Source organism: Thunnus maccoyii, chromosome 2 (assembly GCF_910596095.1).
Source record: "Thunnus maccoyii chromosome 2, fThuMac1.1, whole genome shotgun sequence".
Classification (NCBI taxonomy): Eukaryota; Metazoa; Chordata; class Actinopteri; order Scombriformes; family Scombridae; genus Thunnus; species Thunnus maccoyii.
Genome location: NC_056534.1, coordinates 28,494,987 through 28,516,244, shown reverse-complemented (window position 1 = coordinate 28,516,244; position 21,258 = coordinate 28,494,987). Strand labels below are relative to the sequence as shown.

Here is a 21,258-nt window from a genome sequence, read left to right as displayed (position 1 = left end):
CTTAATCAATTCCACTGATCAAAGAATTATATCTGCAAAAACTAAAAAACTTTTCCAAAGTCGCGGGGGGCGGGGCCCTGTCGCCGCCTGATGGGAGATGTGCGTATCTCTCTCTTAGTTATCATCCATTAAGAGGATGATGGGGACAAAATGACTTTAGGGGACAAACCTTGACGAAGTTGACGGCATTGCGCAGCAGCAGCCAGCGGACAGGTGGCTGTCATCACCGCGCACGGTTACGACAGGAACACGCAGAGGACAAGCTCTGGATGTTAAAAATACAGCTGAGCGCAGAGGGAGAGCAAAGAGAGCCGAATCCAGAGTGACTTGTGCGGTGACAGTCGACTCAAACACAAGGGGACAGACATCGGCTGTGTGTGTATGAGCGCGCGCGTGCGTCTCTCCTCCAACATCCACAGAGAGAGAGAGAGAGAGAGAGAGAGAGAGAGAGAGAGAGAGAGAGAGAGAGAGAGAGAGAGAGAGAGAGAGAGCACCAGCAGTCTGACAGAGCTGCACTCCCTGGAAGTTTGACATCTCCAGCGGGTTACAGAGGGAGTTCTGTTATCGCCGCTGCGATGGATCCTCGGAAGTGTACTGGGTCCGTATTGATTGGAGTTTACCTGTGGGCGACTTTCTGCTGTCAAGGTGGGTCACTGTGCACGTCTGTCAATCTTAAGAGCAGAACAAAAGATGCAGCTAGACATTTTTCTTTTCTTTTCTTTTCTTTTCTTTTCTTGTCTTTTTTCTTTTCTTTTCTTCTCTTTTTTCTTTTTTTTGTTTTGTTATTTGAGCATCATTTGCATGCACATTTCTCAGAAAGATGAGAGCTGCAGTTCAGACATACTTCGGCGTAGTTCCGCTGTTCATTGTACATCTGGAAGTGGCTGTCAGGAGCATCTGTGTATATCCACTGAGCCAATAATAAGACCACATATACTGTAGTTTATAGTTGTGCTAAGATATTTGTAAAGGCTACTGTGTTGTGTCTGAAGTCCATAACATGACCACAGCCTCAAACATATTGCAGTATTACGTGCGTGTGGCCGAGACAGCGTGGCTCTGTGTGTGTGTGTGTGTGTGTGTGTGTGTGTGTGTGTGTGTGTGTGTGTGTGTGTGTGTGTGTGTGTGTGTGTTCGTGCTCGTGCGTGAATGAGCGTTCTTTAACAGACCGACAACATCTGGCCCAGAATAAGGAGGGCGTCCCGAAGCCCACTGGGGTTGTTCATCCCTGCAGTGTAATCTGCAGCCAAAGGATTGTTAAATGCGTGACTAGCGGAACAGAGAAGACCCTCAGAGGAGGTTAAATCTCTGTAATGTGTTTGAATCCCTGGTTTACATTTTATATCTCTAGATGGATGTGTTTTTATATATACATACATGTTGTTGCTTATGCAACCATGATTTAATGATGGAACATACTTTGTTGACTGACTGATGTAGGGGGGGGGGGTCTTGAGACAGAGACACACTGAACATCCAGGAAGATATGAACAACTAGTCCCTGAGGTCCCCTTGCTATATGGAAGAGTATGTAGATTTTGAGGGAATAAGATGTGTAACCAGAGTACAGTTCTTGGAAGTTTTTTTTTTTTTTTTTTTTCTCAAATGGATCAGGGTTGTTATCATTTATTTCCTTATCAAATGTACATAGGTGAGGTTAAATTAAAGTGTCCTCACAGATTCTCACAACAGGTTGTACAGTGTTGTAGGATAACACATACCAAATCAAAGAGGCCTTCACCTGTGAGCAACTACAAAGCAGGCAAAGAGGTGCTCCACATGATAATTAGTCAACTAATGATTATTTTTATTATCAATTAATCTGGTGATTATTTTCTCAATTAATCAGTTAGTTATTTGGTACAAAAAACATGAGAAAATTGTAAAATTTGTCCAACACTGTTTTCCAAAGTCCAAAGTGATGTCCTCAGATGTCTCCTGTTGTCCTGTCCAACAGTCCACAACCCAAAGATATTCAATTTACTATCAAAGAGGACTAAATAATCAATTATCAAAATAGTTGGCCATTAATTTTCTGTCGATCGACTTATCAATTAATGGATTAAGTGACTAATTGCAGCTTCATGGTATAATACGAGTGTAGTTGTACCCATGTGTTATGATAGTGATGGCCCATTGCTGAACAAAGTGCAGTTACATAGACACCAGAATGAAGTTGGATGTTCTTCATGAGATACCTAATCACCAGATGTAAACCTTTGAGTTTTTGAGCCTTTATGGAAATGTCTGGAGTGCAGTATGAATCCCTCAATGAGGTGAAGGATTTCCTTCACGAGGAGTGCTACAGTACCCCACAAAGCTTGGAATATTTATGTACTGTTTGTTACCCGATGCTCACACAATTAGCTGTTTGAATTATTGTGTCCATCCTCTGTTCCAGACACACTCCCTCCGATTAGTTTCTCTGGGTTAAGTGTGTCAAATGTAGCCTGGATCCAGTCTTGCCGTTGCTCACTGAACACGATTACCTAAATTTGCAGTTGGCTTGTCACAGATGTTTTCAACAGCGGTTGCTCGTGAGAGGTCATCCTCTACACTATAAAAGTGGAAGAAAGATGCTTTTAAAATGTTGACTCTTGTTACTGCTACAATGTCTATAAAATCTGTAAAAAGCTATTTTTCAGTGTCCAAGGTTCAAACATGTAGACACATGCAGGAGTTATGTCCAGCTGAGCCATCATGAGAAATAATTGCCACTGCAGATGATTAGGAATGACCCTCAATGAAAACATCAGCTTAAAAGACAAAATTATTGAATATAAATGTATATAAATCTGGAATGATTCATGGGGCTGCATCAAGGTGACTCAGACAAATGTCATTTTTAATTGTTACTACATACTATTCAACAGCTTTAGTCACCCTGATGGCAATTTGGCTGAGTGATTTAAGACTCTTTTGACTTGCTTTTTGACCTTTAATGTCCGTAATCATGCTTCCATACAGTTGCCGGTGTTATATAATCACATTTTCTGGGATGTAGTAAGAGGGTGAAGATTTGAGTGTTGAGTTTTTGCATAATAGAGTCAACATTTGTTTAAAGCTGCACTAATCAATATTTTTGTATTAACAATGGAAAAACAATGTATAATATGAAAGTTATTGCTTATAGTGACGAACCAACAAATTATAATCAGCCAGCTCAGCAGTTCCCTTCATTTCTACTGAATGTTTTAGAGAGACTAGGGATGTCAGTTCGGTTAATTTTGCTTTTGATAGATCAACACCCATTAACCGGTGACTAACCAGTTAATTTTTAAGAAAAGTTGTCATGGAGCTTTCATTTGTGAGAGCTGTCCAACGGTCGGTGGTCAGAGCTAGCTTGTCTGCTCTGGCTACCTGACTTTTAGCTCATCCTTCTTCTCCTCAAAGTGTTTTTCAGTGTGTTTAGTCACAGTAACTCTCGATGGCATAACGTCCTCAGGCTCGAGGTACCAATCTATCTCTTTCAATACTTCGCCCTCTACCACACTGATTAGCAGCTCATTGGTCTCAATCATTTGAAACACCAACTGGGTGATGGCCTTAGACCAGCATGTATCACACTTTCTTCCTCAGGCTGTCTTTGGCTGCGACTGCGAGCCATCCTGGGACATGGCAGCCAGGTTTCTTTTTCTTAATGTGGTACAGCATAATGCTTGTACTACTTCTAAAGTGAAGAGTAGTATCACACAGTTTACATACATTTGACTTTGTTGCCTTTCTGGAGGAAATGGTCACACACCAAGCTTTTTTAGTGCGCTTCATTTTTTAGCTCAGACTGCTAGCTAGCAGCGAAGACATTAGTGGAGTGTGTATCCAAGCAAACCTGTAGACCGACATGTGTAACTGCTCAAAAATATTCTCCGTGGTTAACCAATTAACAGTTAACCATTGATACCCCTCCCAAGAAAAACAGCGAGACACTCCTCTCAAGAAAAACAACAGAATCAGTTGTTTCAAGTGCCCCAAAATGACTTACTGTATGTACATTCAAGTGACTCTTCCCCTAGTGGCCGTAGTAATTATGATGGGAACAAAGGAGGAAATCATATGACATTATAAGAGAGCGACAAATACCATGTTTTTTGTCATTTTTAAACCATGATTGTTCTCTAATCTTAACCATGTGTTTTTTACTGTAACCATGATGAACAGTTTTGAAAGGTGCAGCCAAATGATGTCATCCTGCCGATAGGAGCGTCAGATCAGAAAACATATATGTAGCTCTGGAGAGCATGGACCAACAATGTGTTTCATCATTTAATTTGGAGCTTTTGGTTTCAGCATATTTTAGCTCATGGTTTTGGTTTTACAGTTCATGACAGTACTGTTTTGCCACAGTGTCACCGCTCCCATCAACCTTTCCGGCTGCATCAGGCAGCTATATTCCACTGATAATTCCACTGTAGGATAAACGTCTAGCACCAAAGCCAGACCAAGTTAACAACTAGCTGGTGAACATAGCTGCTGTAGAGTGAGATATGTTTTTCAGAAGTTGGTGGAGACCTAAAAGATGAGTGAATATTTGACTTAAATTTTTCAAGTCCACACAAACACAACTCTAAATGAATGTTAATGTTGCTCCACATCTGTTGAATATGCACATAGCCAACGGTCTGCTCACATCATCACCATAAAAACTATAAATGATAGTGTGCCAGTGTTGTGTGGTTATAGCTTGTCAAATAATCCTGATTGACAGCATAAATGGATCTTACTTATGTGAAGCAAAAAAGTAACCTGCAACACTTGCATGATGCACAAGACTACTTGTTTTCTGCATGGTAGTGCGTGGTAAGAGGAAAGGCTCTTTGCAACATATTTAAACATTAAGCTACAGTGACATTTAATGATCTACCTAAGGTGCATTATACATGCATTGACCCAGTCAGATTCAGCTCTACTCTTCTTCTTCGCTTCTGACTCTAGAAATGTATTGATCTTATACACATATTTGTGAACCAGCCACTTAAATGTGATTCGATTCTAAACTTGGCCAAGTCTCCTAGATGTTTGGAGTGCTTGTGGGTGATCAATATTTAATCTGTCTCTGTGGTGGGATAGTTCTTGTGAGTGTTGTCATGCTTGCTGTTCCTGAGTTGAATGGTATGTAGATTCTGATAAATTCCTTCATCAGCTTGTAGCTAAGACCATAACAGGTGCTTATATCTATTCTATATCTTAAAGGGAAAAGTATTGAGACAAACACTGTAGTAATACATGTAATGTGATAATAGAAAGAATACATTTTTTTGCTCAAGGAACATTGATGTGAAAAATGAAAGGAACATCCATCAAGAAAAAGTTAATCATGTGTAAGCCAACACATAGATATGCAGCAGCTATAACAACAATATGTAAAGCCTTTACAAGAGTACTGCAAACTCCACAGTACATCCAGTACAAAATGAAGACTGTCCCAGGGGTGTTGTCTTCTACGACGACCATTCTTTATAGAGGGAGCACTAATAGGTATATGAGGTGCTTCATTCAACTATTGGCTTTTTTAAAACAAGCTGTAATTTTGTCTGTCACTCGCTGTAAATGCTGACAGCGAGCTGTTCACTCATTTTCATTGTGTACTTTTAGATGGTTGCAGTGACAAAGGTCCATTGTGTATTTAATGTATTTCGTTTACTATGTATTTTATGTTGTGCTATTCATTTTGACTACTGTCTGTAAACTAAACTGCCTCTCGGGGACATTAAAGATTGACTCGGCTCTACTCCAGTCAGTCTGTGCTCTACTGTCCTCAAACGTTCCTCTTACTGTGAGGTTAATATTGCTGCGAGCAACAAGCTGTTAGAGGTTTCCTTTTGGCCCTTCAAAGCTCCAATATGGTGTAAACAAAGATGGGAAAAGCCCAAATTAGAACAAGAGCAAACAAGGGGTGCACAGTTTATATAGTTTTCTACACCTCATCTGTACTTTACTCAAACAATTTCTTAAACATGTCCTACTGAGAAGCGAGGGATATGCCCTGTAACATTTTATGAGTTTAGATTTTGCATGGTGTGTGTATGCAGTAGTCATCCAAAAACTAGTTCATATGTACTCTAATTTAATGTTGGTTGCATGTCAAATGGAGTGTAACAAGATGACAATTCTGTCTGGTATCTGGCAACTGTGATGCTAGAATATACAGTACATATAAAATCCTGCATCACTTTAAAATCACATTGTCATTTTGTCCACAAATTCAAGGTGTGTCAGTGAAGCAAATGATGATAAAACTAAAATTAATATTATTTTCAAAGATTGTAGAAAGAAGGCATAAATTTGTCTGTCATTCTCTTTTTTAAGTGACAAAATCTATGAGGTTAAAAAAGCAGAATCAATAGCTGTTTTTACACTGTCCATGCTGTTGCATAATAGAGGTTTATATAGCATATGAATGAGTAGACAAATGGTGGTACAGACAGCTGGAGAGATACGTAAATGATTCTTTACAGAGAATAATGGAGAAAAAGCTCAGCCTCAAAGCCTCTGTTCTCATGAAGGAGTGCTAGAAAAGTGCTGTTACAAGATTGTTGTAAGGGATAAGAACAGATACTGTAGAAACGACAGCTCATCTCTTGTTCAGCATCCTCACTTTACTGCCCTGGTGTACTTGGCTGACAGTGTGACCTGTCACACTAAAGGAGGTCACAAAGGTTTTAAGGAAGACCAGATTAGTGTCTTATTATATTGTATAGCCCTGAGGGCATCACTGCAGTGTGGAAAATGTAAACAGGAAAAAAAGGCACTCTGCCTGCAGTCCTTTTCTCCACTTTTCACACCTTCTCTCCCTCGAGTCTCTACATTGTCCAGTTGCAAGTCTGTGTGCATCTCTGACTTTAGCAGCAGTTGATGGATGGACCAATAAACAAACTACACAGTTGTATTCATTCAGCAATACAACTCAATTCTTTGCCAGGCAAAGCTGCTCACCAAGTAATTTCTTTTATCTTAAATGACGATGATGCTTTCTGATGATGCTGCTTTGACTAATGGTCTGCACAAGCCACTGCTTGCGCATCCGTCCACTTTCAAAAAGCGCGTAATATCATCTGACTTCAGTTAACAAAATATTATCCTCACTATTGTTCGTACAGATAATCACATTCTCTTAATATTCATCTTTCCCTCGGGGCCTGCCTACCTCCCATACAATATTCCTGCCCCAGTTTTCCATGACCAAATCATACTTTTACTTGCAATCCCAGATCGACACTCTCAACTTCAATCTCGTCATATTAAGAAAAACTGTTGTTTTTCAATTTTCAGCAACACTACACTCACTGATTGCTATATGATCCACAACCTGAATAGATACACCGAATACGGACAGAGCAATAACGTAGCCTGAAGGCATCTATCAGTTTCAAACAGCTACCATATATCTCTCTCATTGCATTAGTAACCTCTCATATTTCCATTTCAGAGCCCACCAGGGGCCTCCTTCGATCCAAAATCGTTAAAGCTCAGTTGTATTGTTCAGACATAAAACAAGGTTTATTTTATTGCTGGGATGCTAGACACACAGGCAATTCAGTTTATGAGTCGTTCACCCTTGAAAGTAAAGTAGAACCAGTGATCTCCGTAGAATGGGCGGATTCAAAGCTGTGGACCCAGGCAATCATCACAGATTAATTAAACTAATTTGGATGTAAGAGCCTGAACGGATCACTCCTGACTATGTTAAGTCTCCCCTGATTTCTGGAGAATCAACTGATTCCTGGATTTGACTATTTATGGCATCAATGATAATACAACAGGTCTATTGAGTTCTATTCTATCTATTGAGCTATTACATGGTGCTTATGTAAAGTAGGTGAGGTTGGGGCGAATTGGCATGCATCTTATGCTCTTGTTGATTTCTATAAATTAATGTACTTTGAGATTAACATCAAGATTAATAGAAAACTTCAACTTTTTCCATAAATGGGTGCCAACTCTTTTGATGCATACGTTTTAGCCAGCTGTGACAGATGCATGTTAAGGTGTTGGGCTGGTTCACAGATAATTCAGAATAAAGTACTTTGTTTTAAAATAGTAACAGTTTTTTTCTTAGAGACACACCTAATCATGGCTTGATTTTGCAAAACAAAAATAAGCTCATTGTTCTTGTTCCAACAGAAGTGTTTTTAAAAAAAGGAGTTTAGTGTGACATGTGAAAAACACAAAGATATCATCATCTAAAAGTAACCGTGAAGGGAAGGTCATGTTACAGCACCCTCCTAGTGTGGCTGTAAAAAGTATCTATTCTCAACTGTACAATGTATCTTTCATGGTGAATATTCACTGTAAGTTCTTCCAATGATCATGATTTTCACATTTTTAGCCAAAGCAGATCAATATCAATTCAGTTAGACGTTGATTTTTGTATTCAAGGCCAATACAAATACCAGTATTTCGGAGTGAAGCTGCCATTAGCCAGTATTTTTCTTCATAATAAAAGTAAAAGAAAAGCCATGTTTCACAGCCCTCTCTGTTTGAAAGTATCAAGTCTGTTTCCCCGACAACATCACTGCTGTGTGTGGTCAGAAATGTTCTCTGTTGCACCTGTAACCACAGCCAACAGTGATCTTACAGTGCACTGACACTCCCTAAAGTACACTTCTGCATCGCTACAGCAAGGCAAGAAGTTAATCAAGAGGAAGTCTATTAAAACAATTGTTTCTTTCTTTTTTTTAACCCCCCTTTTTCCCAACAAAAAATCATATTTATACAACCCTATTTGTAAAACAAAATAACACTATTTTCAGGGAGTGTTATGTTACTTTTAAAATTTGAGTGCTATCATCAAATCAGATATGTTAACAAAAGTATATTTTGCCAATGTCTAAAGGTAATGACTGGCCAATATCTTAATTTTCATAAAAGCTCTATCAGACACTGTCCTATAAATTCAAAGCAATGCATTCAAGTAACTATGGCAAAGCTCTGTAAATACAAACATGGAGCACATATTGAAAACAGGCAAACAAAGAGTAGTGAGTAAGAGTGATTATGTAACTATTGCACTACTGACATAAAGCATCACATATGGGACACTGTAGGGATAAACATGCAGCTCTCAGACCAAAGCCCAGTTTAATAACACAGACACACAAACACACTGCCTGAGGATTCAATGGAATAAGTCATCACAACTAACCAACAACAGGCTGTACAGTACATACTGTATCCACTGCAGTCTACCTGTTTGTAGTTCAGTCTGTCCATGTGAGCTTTTATAAGATGTTGAACTCTCTTCCAGGAGTAGGGAGTACAAATTGTTCAGAACTTACTGTACTTGGCTGTCCCCTCTCATAGGCAGAAACTTTTGGTTTGAAAAATTATGGTATACACAAGAGGAATGACGCAGGAGTACTGATGCATGTTTTTGGAAACTGGAAACAATAATGCAATATATGCCATTCTGCCACCCATTCAGAGAAGTGTTCATCTTTGCAGTAGATGTGTTACAGGGGGATTTATTGTTAAGCTCAACTCTGTTCAGTCTGTTTTGGCTCGGTACACTTCACTCCATTGACTCTCGAAGCTTTTGCTGGCTGCCACTCTCGCCCATTATGCAGATTCCCCGTCACGCCAAAATTTAAGGGTGCCCCATCTGACACTCACCAACACCCTCACACACAAACACACAACAAGCTGCCTGTTTATTTTCGCCTCATTAGCTAATTAGTCATCAATTCAGTCATTGTGGGTGCTCTCACGTCTTGACTGTCACTCGGTAATTGCTGGAATATGTTGAGACAACATCTAATTTGGACAAGGGTCACTGGGGAGATGCAGGCTGAGACCTTTTCAGTTCTGGATGAGATGAGACATTGTAGGATGACGGGGGGGTCTCAGACTTTTGCAAATGTTGTGCTGGTGGCAACATTCAAGTGAGAGAAGAAGCTGCTCCTCCTATAAATTCTGGGATGTTGGAGTGACTTAAAGTTCACATGTATATAATTTTATGTGATTACACGCTACCACATGGGAGCGCCAAAGCAGGACATTTTCAAATTCCACACACAGCTTTAAAGCTGCACAAATCAAACAATTGGATCAAATGACCATGTGTAATGTTAGAAGAGTTTCTCGTAGTGACAAAACCACAGGGATCTTCAGCTCTATGGAGCGTTTTAGAATCTTTTAGCTCATTGTTTTGGTTTTATAGCACACAACTTTACTGTTTTGGTTCACTAACACTGCCCTCATCAGCCTCATGTCCAGCAGTAGGCAGCTGCATTTATCTGCACAGAATTAGCCTTATCTGCACAACACCACACGACAGTTAGCAGCTACCTTGTGAACATAGTGAGCATTTAGGACATTTAGCTCCTGAAGAGCTAGATGTTTCCCTCAAGAGTTGGTGGAAACAGAGCTAAAAGGAGCAGGGATATTGGACCTACATTTGCCAGGCAGCCAGCAATACAACTCTACAATGAATGTTAATATTGTTCATTGCCTGCTGGATATTCTGACTTGGCAACTGTTTGGTAACACGTTTGCCAGAGCATCTTTCTGTGGTGATAAAAAGTGTTGTGTTTACTGCTTGTGCTGCCAGCCGTAGTGGACAAAAAAGAAACAATACTGATACTGCTTTAAGATGGAAAGTATTGCAGATATAGCAAATATGTTAATTTTCATATTCAACAACAGATTATTTTTTTCCTAAAGAAATGTACAAATGTACTCAGGCAGTTTCACTGTACATTTTCAAAGCTTCAAAAGTGGTTGTACTGAAGACTTCATATGTTGCTTTTTGGGGGCTGCGATATGATAAAACACAGTACCAAGATGTTTAAGGATTGTGATGTTGTGGACTAGATTCTACAATATTGTAATATAAATCATTACAGTTATTGTTACCTCAGGCCAGGTTTCTATTATAAGCACTGGTGAAAGAGAAGTGACTGGCTGTGCTGTAATATTCTTGTTAAAAATGAATGCCTCGCTCAGTGTAAACATCTTGATGAGGTCTAATAAATACAGGAGAGACTAAAAGAGAGGGCAATCAACATAATTAAAGCTCACTGAGTTAATAATGTGCTCATTATATTCAGCCTATTGTGACTTAATCAGGATTTCTTGAGGAATTTGGCCCTGCATGAACAACGCTGGAAATAATTGCAATAATAGTGTTGATTAGATTATAGACATTAATATGTGTGGGGGAATATTTTGTGTATGTTTTATTAAACTACTGGGTTGATTGACTCTTAAGATGTAAACAGCAAAGTTAAATCTGTTAGCTCCTTCCCCTCACCATACTTAACTATTCAATTTGTCTTTTTTGCCATTTCGCCCTCCCACTTTCTTCATTCCTATTGCTCACATTTTTCTCTTTCTCACTTTCGACCCATCTACCATTTCCCCTCTCTTTTTATCCCTATAATCCCATTACTGTCTGTCACTCTTACTTATTTCTCCTCTGCTCTCTTTATACCAAAAACAACCTCTTTCTTTTCCTTCTTCTTAATCCACCACTCCTGACCTCTCATTTTCCTCCTTCACTCCCTTCATCATTTCCCTCTCTACATCTTTTCCTGCCTCCAGGTTGTCATGGCGGTGTGCACCAGAGGAAGCTATACCATGACCTGATGGTCAACTACAATCGGTTGGAAAGACCCGTCCAAAACGACTCAGCACCCATTGTGGTGGAGCTCGGCCTCACGCTGCTACAGATCATTGACGTGGTGAGTGTGTGCACCTGCGTGTGTTTTTGTGTGTGTGCTTTAGCAAATAAGAGCAAGACACACCGTACACAGATAGAAAAGGAGAAGATGTGTGTGGAGTTTGGAAATCAACAAATAGAACGGGCTAGAGAAAGTTAAGTCGAACACTTTGGGAAAGTTTTTACATATTGAGTGTTTTTCAGGATTGTTTTGTTTTGTTTATGCTTAAGGTATTCTGTGTGACTTATCTACAGTGATTGTGATGCATGCTAATCCACATGCCTTGTGGCTGTTGCACTTCATCTTCCTCTGAACTTAAAACTGTTATTCCACCAGTGGCAGCACCCAGCCAAGTGAGAATATTTGTCTTTTGAAAAAACAAGTTCTTTGTTTCTCCCCTCGATCCTTTTCTGTTTTGTGGCGCTACACACCCTCAGTCCCTCTTTTCATTGGACAAGAAAATTCAATCTCAGTGTTGAGATATGCCCTCTCAGTTTTTGCCCCTTTTTTTCTTCTCAGTTTATCCAAACTCTCCCTAACTCTTTGACCTTTTTTCCATTTTGATTCATTTTTTCATACGTCTCCTTTAAAGGAATAGTTTGACATTTTGGGAAATACACATACTTGCTTTCTTGCCAAGAGTTTGATGAGAAAATTGACACCAATGATATATTTGTCCAGTAAATATGAAACTACAGACAGGAGACAGTTAGCTTAGCTTAGCATAAAGACTTCAGGTTTTGTTTCATCATAACCCCACAGTGACAACAAGACTCCAGGAAGTCATTGCTCTCAGACAAGAAATAGTCCTGCGCATAACCCTTGTAAAGTCCCACTGAAGCATCAGTTTTACACAGAGCCAGGCTAACTGTTTTCCCCTGCTTCCAGTTTTTATGCTAAGCTAAGCTATACAGACATCTTCCCATCTTTCTGCAAGAAAGCGAAGTATATTTCCCAAAATGTCAAACAATATGTCAAAAAATATAATACCACACAATGTTTGTTCTTCATGGTCAACACTGAAGTGGTTTCTTAAGACAAAAGCTACATTAAAAACATTAGTCCTTTTCCAAGTGTCCTAGATTTTAGACCCACAAAAACACAAACACACACACACACACACATACAAATACCCCAACACACTCAGAAACTCCATCTAGCTCGATGTGTTTCTTTTTCTGTTGTTCTTCACTCTTTTTCATGTCAAACCTGCAGCTCTTGCACTGACACTTCTGTGGTTTGTGGGTAGATTTTCTGTCACATCTCATTTTATGTTTTGTTTCTCCAGTTTTTGCCCTGCATTTCGTTGTGTGTTTTCTCCTGTTCCCCATCTCATGCACCTATCCTCTCACAAACCCACACATAAACTCTTGACTGTTAGCCCTGGCCCCATAGCCGACGCACTCATCCAAAAAACCCAAGCTGACACCAAGTCACATCCCTGAGCCAGCCCTGTCACAAGACGTGTACGTCTCCTCATGATAACTACATGGTGGTAAGAGCCGTATGGTGGGCAGTAATATAGGATTCCCGCTCTATTATTAATATGGTCGAGGCTCCTACAGCACATATGAAACAACATGTTAATGTATTCTCAGATCTTGCCAACAACAGACTGGCGATACAGAGTCAAAAGGTGAGGCTGACTCAAGAGAGAACATATGGCTCTTTGAAAATTATGTGACTAGAATACTTAGTGTTTTTTTTCTGAAAGGTGGTTTAAATTAATGTTATTTGTTGTGGAAAAGCAACAGAAAATGTGTCATTCATAAACTGATATTGTTTATATTGTCATCCTTATGAAGTGTCCGTTGAAGTTAATTGGAAAGCAACCTCATGCATTAGCTGGAGAGCTTTGTTGCACTGCCCCCTCTCCCTCCTGCCAAAAGAAAATCATACATTTGTTGAATATATGTTGTTAAATGTGTTTGATTATATGTATTTGTTTGCCATTCATGTATTGTTAACTACATTGTTCGCTGACCCAATACATAATGGATAAGCTGGCAAGACCATATAAATTAATGCTTACTGGGCAGTTGTAAATAATGTAAAGCTGTTTGTGTGTGTGTGTGTGTGTGTGTGTGTAATGTGGCCTTTGATTTCTCCATCTGCTGCTAGGTAGCTCGCTATGCAGGGAACTGGGGCAGGTTGATGTCCACAGAGTGGGTTCATCACCATGAATAATGACAGATACACTGGCAGACACACTCAGGACTGGTCACCATCCAGTATGGAAGGGGTCATCCTGAACCTTATGTAGTGTACAAAGAAACTAAGGTTCAGTGGTGGAATGTAACTATTTACTTTGGTTTACTTTTAGTTTTACTTACAGCGACTGTAATCAATATTTTTATTGAGAATTATCACCCAACTCTGCAGCCCCCTTTATGCTTTATGGAGCTTTATAGCAACTTTCAGCTCATTGTTTATCTGTCTGGCTGCAACTTTACAGTTTTGGTTCATTTTCATTGCTCTCATAGTGTCATTTTCAGCTGCAGAAGGCAGCTGTTTTCAGAGAAAAACCTCTAAAACCCACTGTACACTAACGTTACCTGCTCAGCACCAAACAGAGTTAGCAAACAGTTAGTGACTAGCTGGTTAACATAGTGAAATATTTAGCAGCTAAAGAGCCAGATATTCCCCTCAGGAGTAGATAGAGAGCAAAAGCAGTGCTAAAGGAGAGTAAATATTGAACTTCCATGTATCAGGTGGACAGAAACACGACTACAAATCTGTATAACTGCTGGATGTGTAAATCAGCAATTGTTTGCTAAAAAGTTTGTTATAACAATTTGAAAGATGATGATATGACATTGTTGTGTTCATAACTTGTTTCTGCTGCCCTGAAGTGGCTAAAAAATCAGTCAAACCATTTCAGGCTGCTCTGGAAAGAGTCTTTTCAGTTTAAGTCCTAGTTGCGGCACTGCTCTCAGTTTCAAGCATCGCTCTCTGCTTCCAAGCAACACCTCAGTTGGAATAAAGAATCCAGGCGTTGGCTGGCTTCTTGTAATTATAGTTGAATGCTGAATAAAGTTTAATCTGACTACACTCAAATCTTTAGCAGTGTAAACTTAAAAAATAGAATACACTACGTGGAAACACAAGACTCAATGTTATAAATAAATCAAAACAAACTTAACTTTTTTCAATAAAAGATTAAAATATGCATTCAATGAGACTATTTTATACATTTTTTTAACTTCATTCATCAAAATACAACTACTTATCTAATTTAACTATTAAAATACAATTGTCTACGTTAATAGATCAAAGTTTAAACACTTGTGATTGATTGACTGGTGATTTTAGAATAGCATTGCATGGTTGCCATATAAATATTCATCAACTCTTAACGTAAGGAAACTGAAAATCTTATCACTAGAGGGAAGTAATGTCACATGTAGTAAAAATTGTAATAAAATCTAAAATTAATATTTCCTCAACAGATAATCACACAACTATCAAAGTTGGAACGTGAGTCCAGGAACATGAGTTAGAGTTTATGACGCTTGGTCTGTTAAGATAAGAGAAGGAGGTTTTATCAATCCTGGTTCTGAGCCAAATGACCCCAAAGGTCATTTATGTTTTTAGTTCAGGCCATAATTTCGTTATTTGTCAGAAATGGTCTCTCAGGAGGTCTGTTCAGTCTCCATTCTCTCAGTGTTTACTTTGGTCAGTACCATCTTGACAGACACCCACTTGGCAAAGAGCTCAGTTCGGGGTTCAGGGTGAGGCATTAAACCATGTCTCTGTGATATTCACTCACCCCCTCAATTTGAGATTCAAGAAAGGCTGTTTTATCCATGAATTATAGAAAAGCCGTAAGTTGTCCTACACCACATATAAATTATACAAACGCTAAAATATCAAAGACAATTATAATATTATATAAAGTCAAAGATCTTCTAAATCAAACTTTGTTATACTCCTCATACTGTTCCTTCATATTCCCATATACAGCTTACTGTGTGGAAGTGAGGGAAATACATATAAAACAAACACCAATCCAATCTTCATACTTCAAAAAAGAGCCATAAGAATTGTAAACAAAACCACTTATAGAGAACCAACAAACCTACTCCTTATCAAATTAAAAGCAATAAAATTTAAAAATCTGGTCAAAATGGTTCAAATCATGTACAAAGCAAAACATCAATTACCAAATAGTATCCAAAAGTTGTTTCAAATGAGAGAAAGTCAACACGATATGAGAAGAATTTGTATGTTCAAGAAACAATTAGTGAGGATTAATGCAAAATATCATTGTATCACAGTCAAAGGAGTTAATTGACGAAATTGACGGAACAACTGTAGTGAGTAAATGAAAACATGTAGAACACTTAATCGGTTAAACGAATGTTTAAATAACATATTGAATGGATATGGAATGGATGGCATAGTAAGATAGGATGTGTAGGTTGTTTTTGATTTTTTGTTTTGTTTGTTTTATACTGACTGTTTTGTTCTTGTTTTTGTTTTGAATGTTTTACTTTTGTATTTGATTTGATCATTGATTTGTATGCTGAATACTGGGGCATTAAGTTGGAATATTTATGTGTAACATTAAGATTATTGATAAAATATTAAAAAAAGGTAGGACTTGATAAGAACTCACATCTTCCTACTCCTTTTCAGACATGAAATATTTATTTATGTTGTTTATGGAGAATTTGACGTATATGTTTGCTGTTAATTTTATTGGTTATTCTTGTTTTGTTTTCTTATTTATATATATATATATATATTTTTTAACATGTTCTAAATAAAAAATCTAAAAAAAAAAAATTAAAAAAAATTGATCTGAATACGGTCCTCCTCCACTGCCAAGGTTACATGCAGTGCATTAAGAAAGAAATGAAAAAAAAAACAGTCAAAACCAACAAAGCAAACCAAACAAACATACAAAAGCCATTCATCAGTAGATGTTGGCATGGTGATCGTTAGAGTGACTTAACAACTCTTGTCTTGCCAAGTCTTCCTGATTGAGATGTACAAGGTCAGAAACATTCCTCTCAACAAATGCAACAATATAGCTGGCAATTATCTGCTTGTGTTCACATTTGATTCTATCATCCCTAAGACAGCAGCTATATGTAGAGAGACGCTTTTCATTGTGCTCTTGCCAAAGCAGGCAGCATTGCTTCCTCTGCACAGACGCTGCTGTGTTGCAGCAGAAATTCAAACACATCTGTTGAACTGTTAAAACATGAGGGCATCGTGTTCATCCTTCACATCACCATGCCCTGTTAAAGATCTATTTTTCAAGAAAATTATGAAAATTGAAGGTGAAGCCAAGTGCGGGAAGAACAACAGAGGATTCTGAGATATGATTCATGATTTCATGATTTCTTTTCTCCACCGTTTGTTGATTCAATATCTTTTAAAAAAACACTGATCCTCTGATGTGTATTGAAAGAACTGAAGTTATCCTATTGTTCCCTGCGGAAGATGAAACTGAATGAATTCCACAAAGACAAAGTCATTTCTGGAGCAATACACAGGAAGATTTACAGTAAATCATCAGTTCATATATATGGAAACATGTTTTTGTCCTGGGCCATATGATATCAGATGACTTGCAATAAAATACAGTTAAGGAGCTTTCCCTGAGTGCAAGTGTATGTCAATCCCTTGCCAGCCTGTCTAAAACCAATCAGAGCAGATTTATGAGGAGATTAGAGTGTTTATAGTGGGTGTGACAAGGCTGATACTGCCCGTTGCAGCTGAGCGAAATCCCTCAAAACACCACAAAAGAGAGGTCAGGCACAAAACAGAGCGGAAACACAGCAACCTCCAACAGAAGCCAAATCTCCACAATTGCGCGCTCGATCGCACATGCTCACACCAAAGGGACAGAAAAACGTCACTTTGTGAAGTACACAATGGGAGGCTGTTTTATTTCAGCAGTGGAGAAAGGAGGCTGTTTAAAAGAGGGACAGATCGGAAAGGACAGGTAGAGATTAGATTGGAGCGTGAAGGGAGCTAGGGAGGAGGTGAGGAGGCGGGGAGGAGAGAGAGGAACGGCAATTGTGTGAGAATCGATTTTCACTGCATAGGAAGTAAGAGCAGGGAGTTTGGTTAGGTTGTCATTGATTACACAGAGTTTAAACGCCTTCTGAAGCTGATATACATCTTTATAAAAATGATAAAGTGAGTGAATGGGATAATGTGTATTATAAGGAGAGTCAGATTCATAACTTATATATTTCTTCTCAAGGGTATTTTCAAACACACGGAAAATAGGTGTTTGTGATTAATAAGTACAGTCTATGCTACAAACACTCTATTTACATAGTTGTTATTCAACTTGTGGTAATTCCAAACCTGAGTGTATAGTTAGTCTATCTTCATGTTTTCTGTTGCATCACTGTTTACATCAAAAGGTCATTGTGACAGAGACAGTGAAGAGTGAAACCAGAGCAAGAGAGAGTGAGACAGAGGTCATGAAACCAATATTTTCCATTGTTTGCTGATGAGTTGAGCTGATTTGAGTGTTAGAGCGACCTCTAAAGACCCCCTCAACTCAAAAAGCGCCTTTGTTATTATTACTTCACTTGGATGTTTGACTTTCACTGTGCAGGATGATGTATGTGCAGAGTTTGACACTCAAACTTTGTTTTCACATTCATCTGCAGGAGGGGAAAAGTTCCTCTGTGGTCTCCAAAAATCTGAGTTAAAGGCATGTACCTACAAGCAAGAGGCCTTTTTAGGTTTCACTACATCTGTGATCTCATTCTCAAATATGAATGACCACTATATTTCTAAGGCAGTAATTCAAAGATACAAGTTTATTTAAATAACTATCAAAAAGTAAAAACTTTAATACTGATGCTGCCAGTAAAATATAATAAAATCAGTACAGTTAGAAAAAAATGAAACACTTCAAATTTTACTAACAGCTGATTTGAACAGTGGAACCAGATAAGATGGCTTTTGTCATTAAGACAATAATATGCATGAAACACATTTGCAAACATAAATTGCATACATTTGTCAATCCCTTTCATATCAATTATTCAAAACGCCTCCATATAAAGCAATACAATACTACAGCATCACAAATTACAGCATGTGCATTAAGTTGAATCAACACCTCTTTAACATAGTTTCAACAAAAACTGAACAGAAGGTGGGATTTACTGAAGGGCTGTTGTAGTATAGAGCTACTGTAGGCAGGTGTATACTGTATAATAAACTGACAGCTGAGGGGATGAGTGCTGACGATGGCTTTCAGTCTGCACTCATGTTGCCTTTATTCCTAATTAAGAACAAGGATTGATTAACAAATCAATCCTCCAGGTGTGGTTTGAAAACTGGCTGGATCAAAATAACAAGATCATCAGGCTGAATGGTTACTGTGTTCAGGTGTGAAAAAAACAAACAACAGATGTGGCTCAAGCAGGCTTATGCACTTTAATCTACTGTTGTATAATCTAATTATCTGAAAATTCCTAATACCTAAATTAGGAGCACTTTTTCTCTTTAAAAGGACCACACTGGTATTTGACCCCTCACTAAAGAACAATGAAACCGATTGATTCAAATACCTTGTGCACAGTTAAGGTCCAGTCTAAGCAGACTCCTCTGTGTCTGTCTCTCAATGTCACATTTTTCAAGGTTCCCCTCTGAAATAATGTCCTGAGAGAGAAACGAGCAGGATGAAACAAGCAGGAGCGGTATGAAACAGAGTGATAAGAAAGAAACCCATACAGTAGATTAGGTCTGGTATGATGAGAAATAGAAAGAAATAAAGTGAGCAAATTGATTTCATGATTAGATTTTACCACAGTAACATTAAAGGAAAAGTTCTGAAAGGGTTGAACTAGAAGTGTTGTTCCAGCTTCAGTCATGGGTAGAAGATAAGATGATAAGTCACTTTGGTGATTCTATTAAAAAAAAAAAAGAAAGAAAGAAAGAAAAAAGGGCTAATCCACTAAGAAATGCAGAGAGTAGCTGCTGCTGTGACCCAATATTACTGTCAAGCAGTTTGCACATATTTTCAGAGGTAAGAGAGAGATACTGTAACACTTCAGGCACACAGCGTACCGGTGTGTAACACAAGGAACAAAACTTGTCGCTGTCATGTAGGATTCTGCAAAACAGAATCTAAAGAAGTCCATTCCCATCTCAGATTTCTTCTCTCTTCTTTCTTGTGCTTATTTTTCAGACTTCTTCCTGGTTTTTTTTTCTCTTCGCTGTCTCATGAACTATCTCACCCTCTGTCTGCATTGCTTCTGTCTCTGTCATTTTGATTTCTGTCACTCATTTCTTTATATTTATCCATGCTTACCTTTTTTTCTCTCTCTCTCTCTCTCTGACACTTTGACCATAAGCTGACCCTTGTGAAATGTCTCGAAATGCAGCAGGGGTTACCATGTCTGTGTATTTCTTTTTTCATGACGTTGATAGAAATTGGTGTTAGGTCATCACTTTGGAGAAGGGAACCATCCGTACTGCTCAGTGTCACTGTCTACATCCTGTGCAAATTCCTGTTTGCCCTACGTAACTTGTCTGTTTCTTTTTTTTTCTTATTATTTTTGTTTTCAGCATTGTTTAAAATGGCAAAACATGAGTTGCGTTATCCATTATGTTAAAATAATAACGACAGAGAGGAAAAAGCTGTGCCATCATTGTCATTCAGTGAGCATGCCAGCTCTGAGTCATCGAGGCTGCAGTTTGACTTCATTGCTGATCTGCCTCCTAATCTCACCTCCTGTTTACCAGACATGCAGTATTTTTTTATCTTGCCCTGCAGAATATTTTCATTCACTATCTGTCTAAAACAACGTCAACTCACTGCTGATTATGCTCTCTCTCTCCTCCTGTTCCCCTCCAGGATGAAAAGAACCAAGTGTTGATCACAAATGCCTGGCTGCAGCTGGTATGTCTCCTCTCCAAACATTTTTTGTTTGATCACTGCGTGATAATTGTTATTTAGTATATTTTTGGAAGGTGCCTGTGTGTGTTGTTTGTGTCCTTTGGGCTCTACCATTCATATTTCCTCTTTCAAAAAGTGATCACATCTGACTGCTTTGAAGCCATGGAGCCAGGTACAATTTAAAGCTGCAACTGATAACCTTTTGTTTTACAACACTGATTTCAAAAATGTTTATTTATACATCTTCAGGGCCTCATGTGACAAAATATAAAATATAAACCGCATGTTTAGGTCGGACAGTAGTGTCAAAATACTTTACTCACACCCTTCCTCTTCCTAAAAAGGCAGTAACGTCAGGTTACATTATATCACAGGAGGATGAGGATATAAATATCTTATTATGCCAGCAAATCATGTTTAAGATATTCTTTCAAGGTATTTCTCAGACTCACAGATGGTTACTTTTTTGCCTTATAAGACTTTATAATTTACATTTGTATTACTACAAAGTTGTCGACTTTGATTTTAATGCCAATGACCATTCACTACACCGCCACCCCCTTAGCTACAGCACATATACTTAACAATACCATCCTTAAAATTCTTAAGTTTTGCAACAATGTGTCCTCAATTTCAGATAGAAGTAGACAAAAATAGTCTTATTTCTAACTGGCGACTGTTAAATGACAGCTACCTCTGACAGATTTTATCAATGAATGT

The 21,258-nt window shown here is 38.4% G+C and overlaps 1 protein-coding gene across 1 annotated transcript in view; it reads left to right on the top strand.

Moving 5' to 3' along the window:
- Positions 1-367: 367 nt before the first annotated feature.
- chrna8 (cholinergic receptor, nicotinic, alpha 8) overlaps positions 368-21,258 on the top strand; it is a 46,405-nt gene continuing 25,514 nt past the window's right edge. Inside the window, exons 1-3 of the mRNA XM_042436189.1 lie at positions 368-645; positions 11,539-11,678; positions 20,497-20,541. Coding sequence (XP_042292123.1) covers positions 576-645; positions 11,539-11,678; positions 20,497-20,541 — 255 coding nt within the window. The 5' untranslated portion in view covers positions 368-575. The remainder of the gene's footprint in view (positions 646-11,538; positions 11,679-20,496; positions 20,542-21,258) is intronic.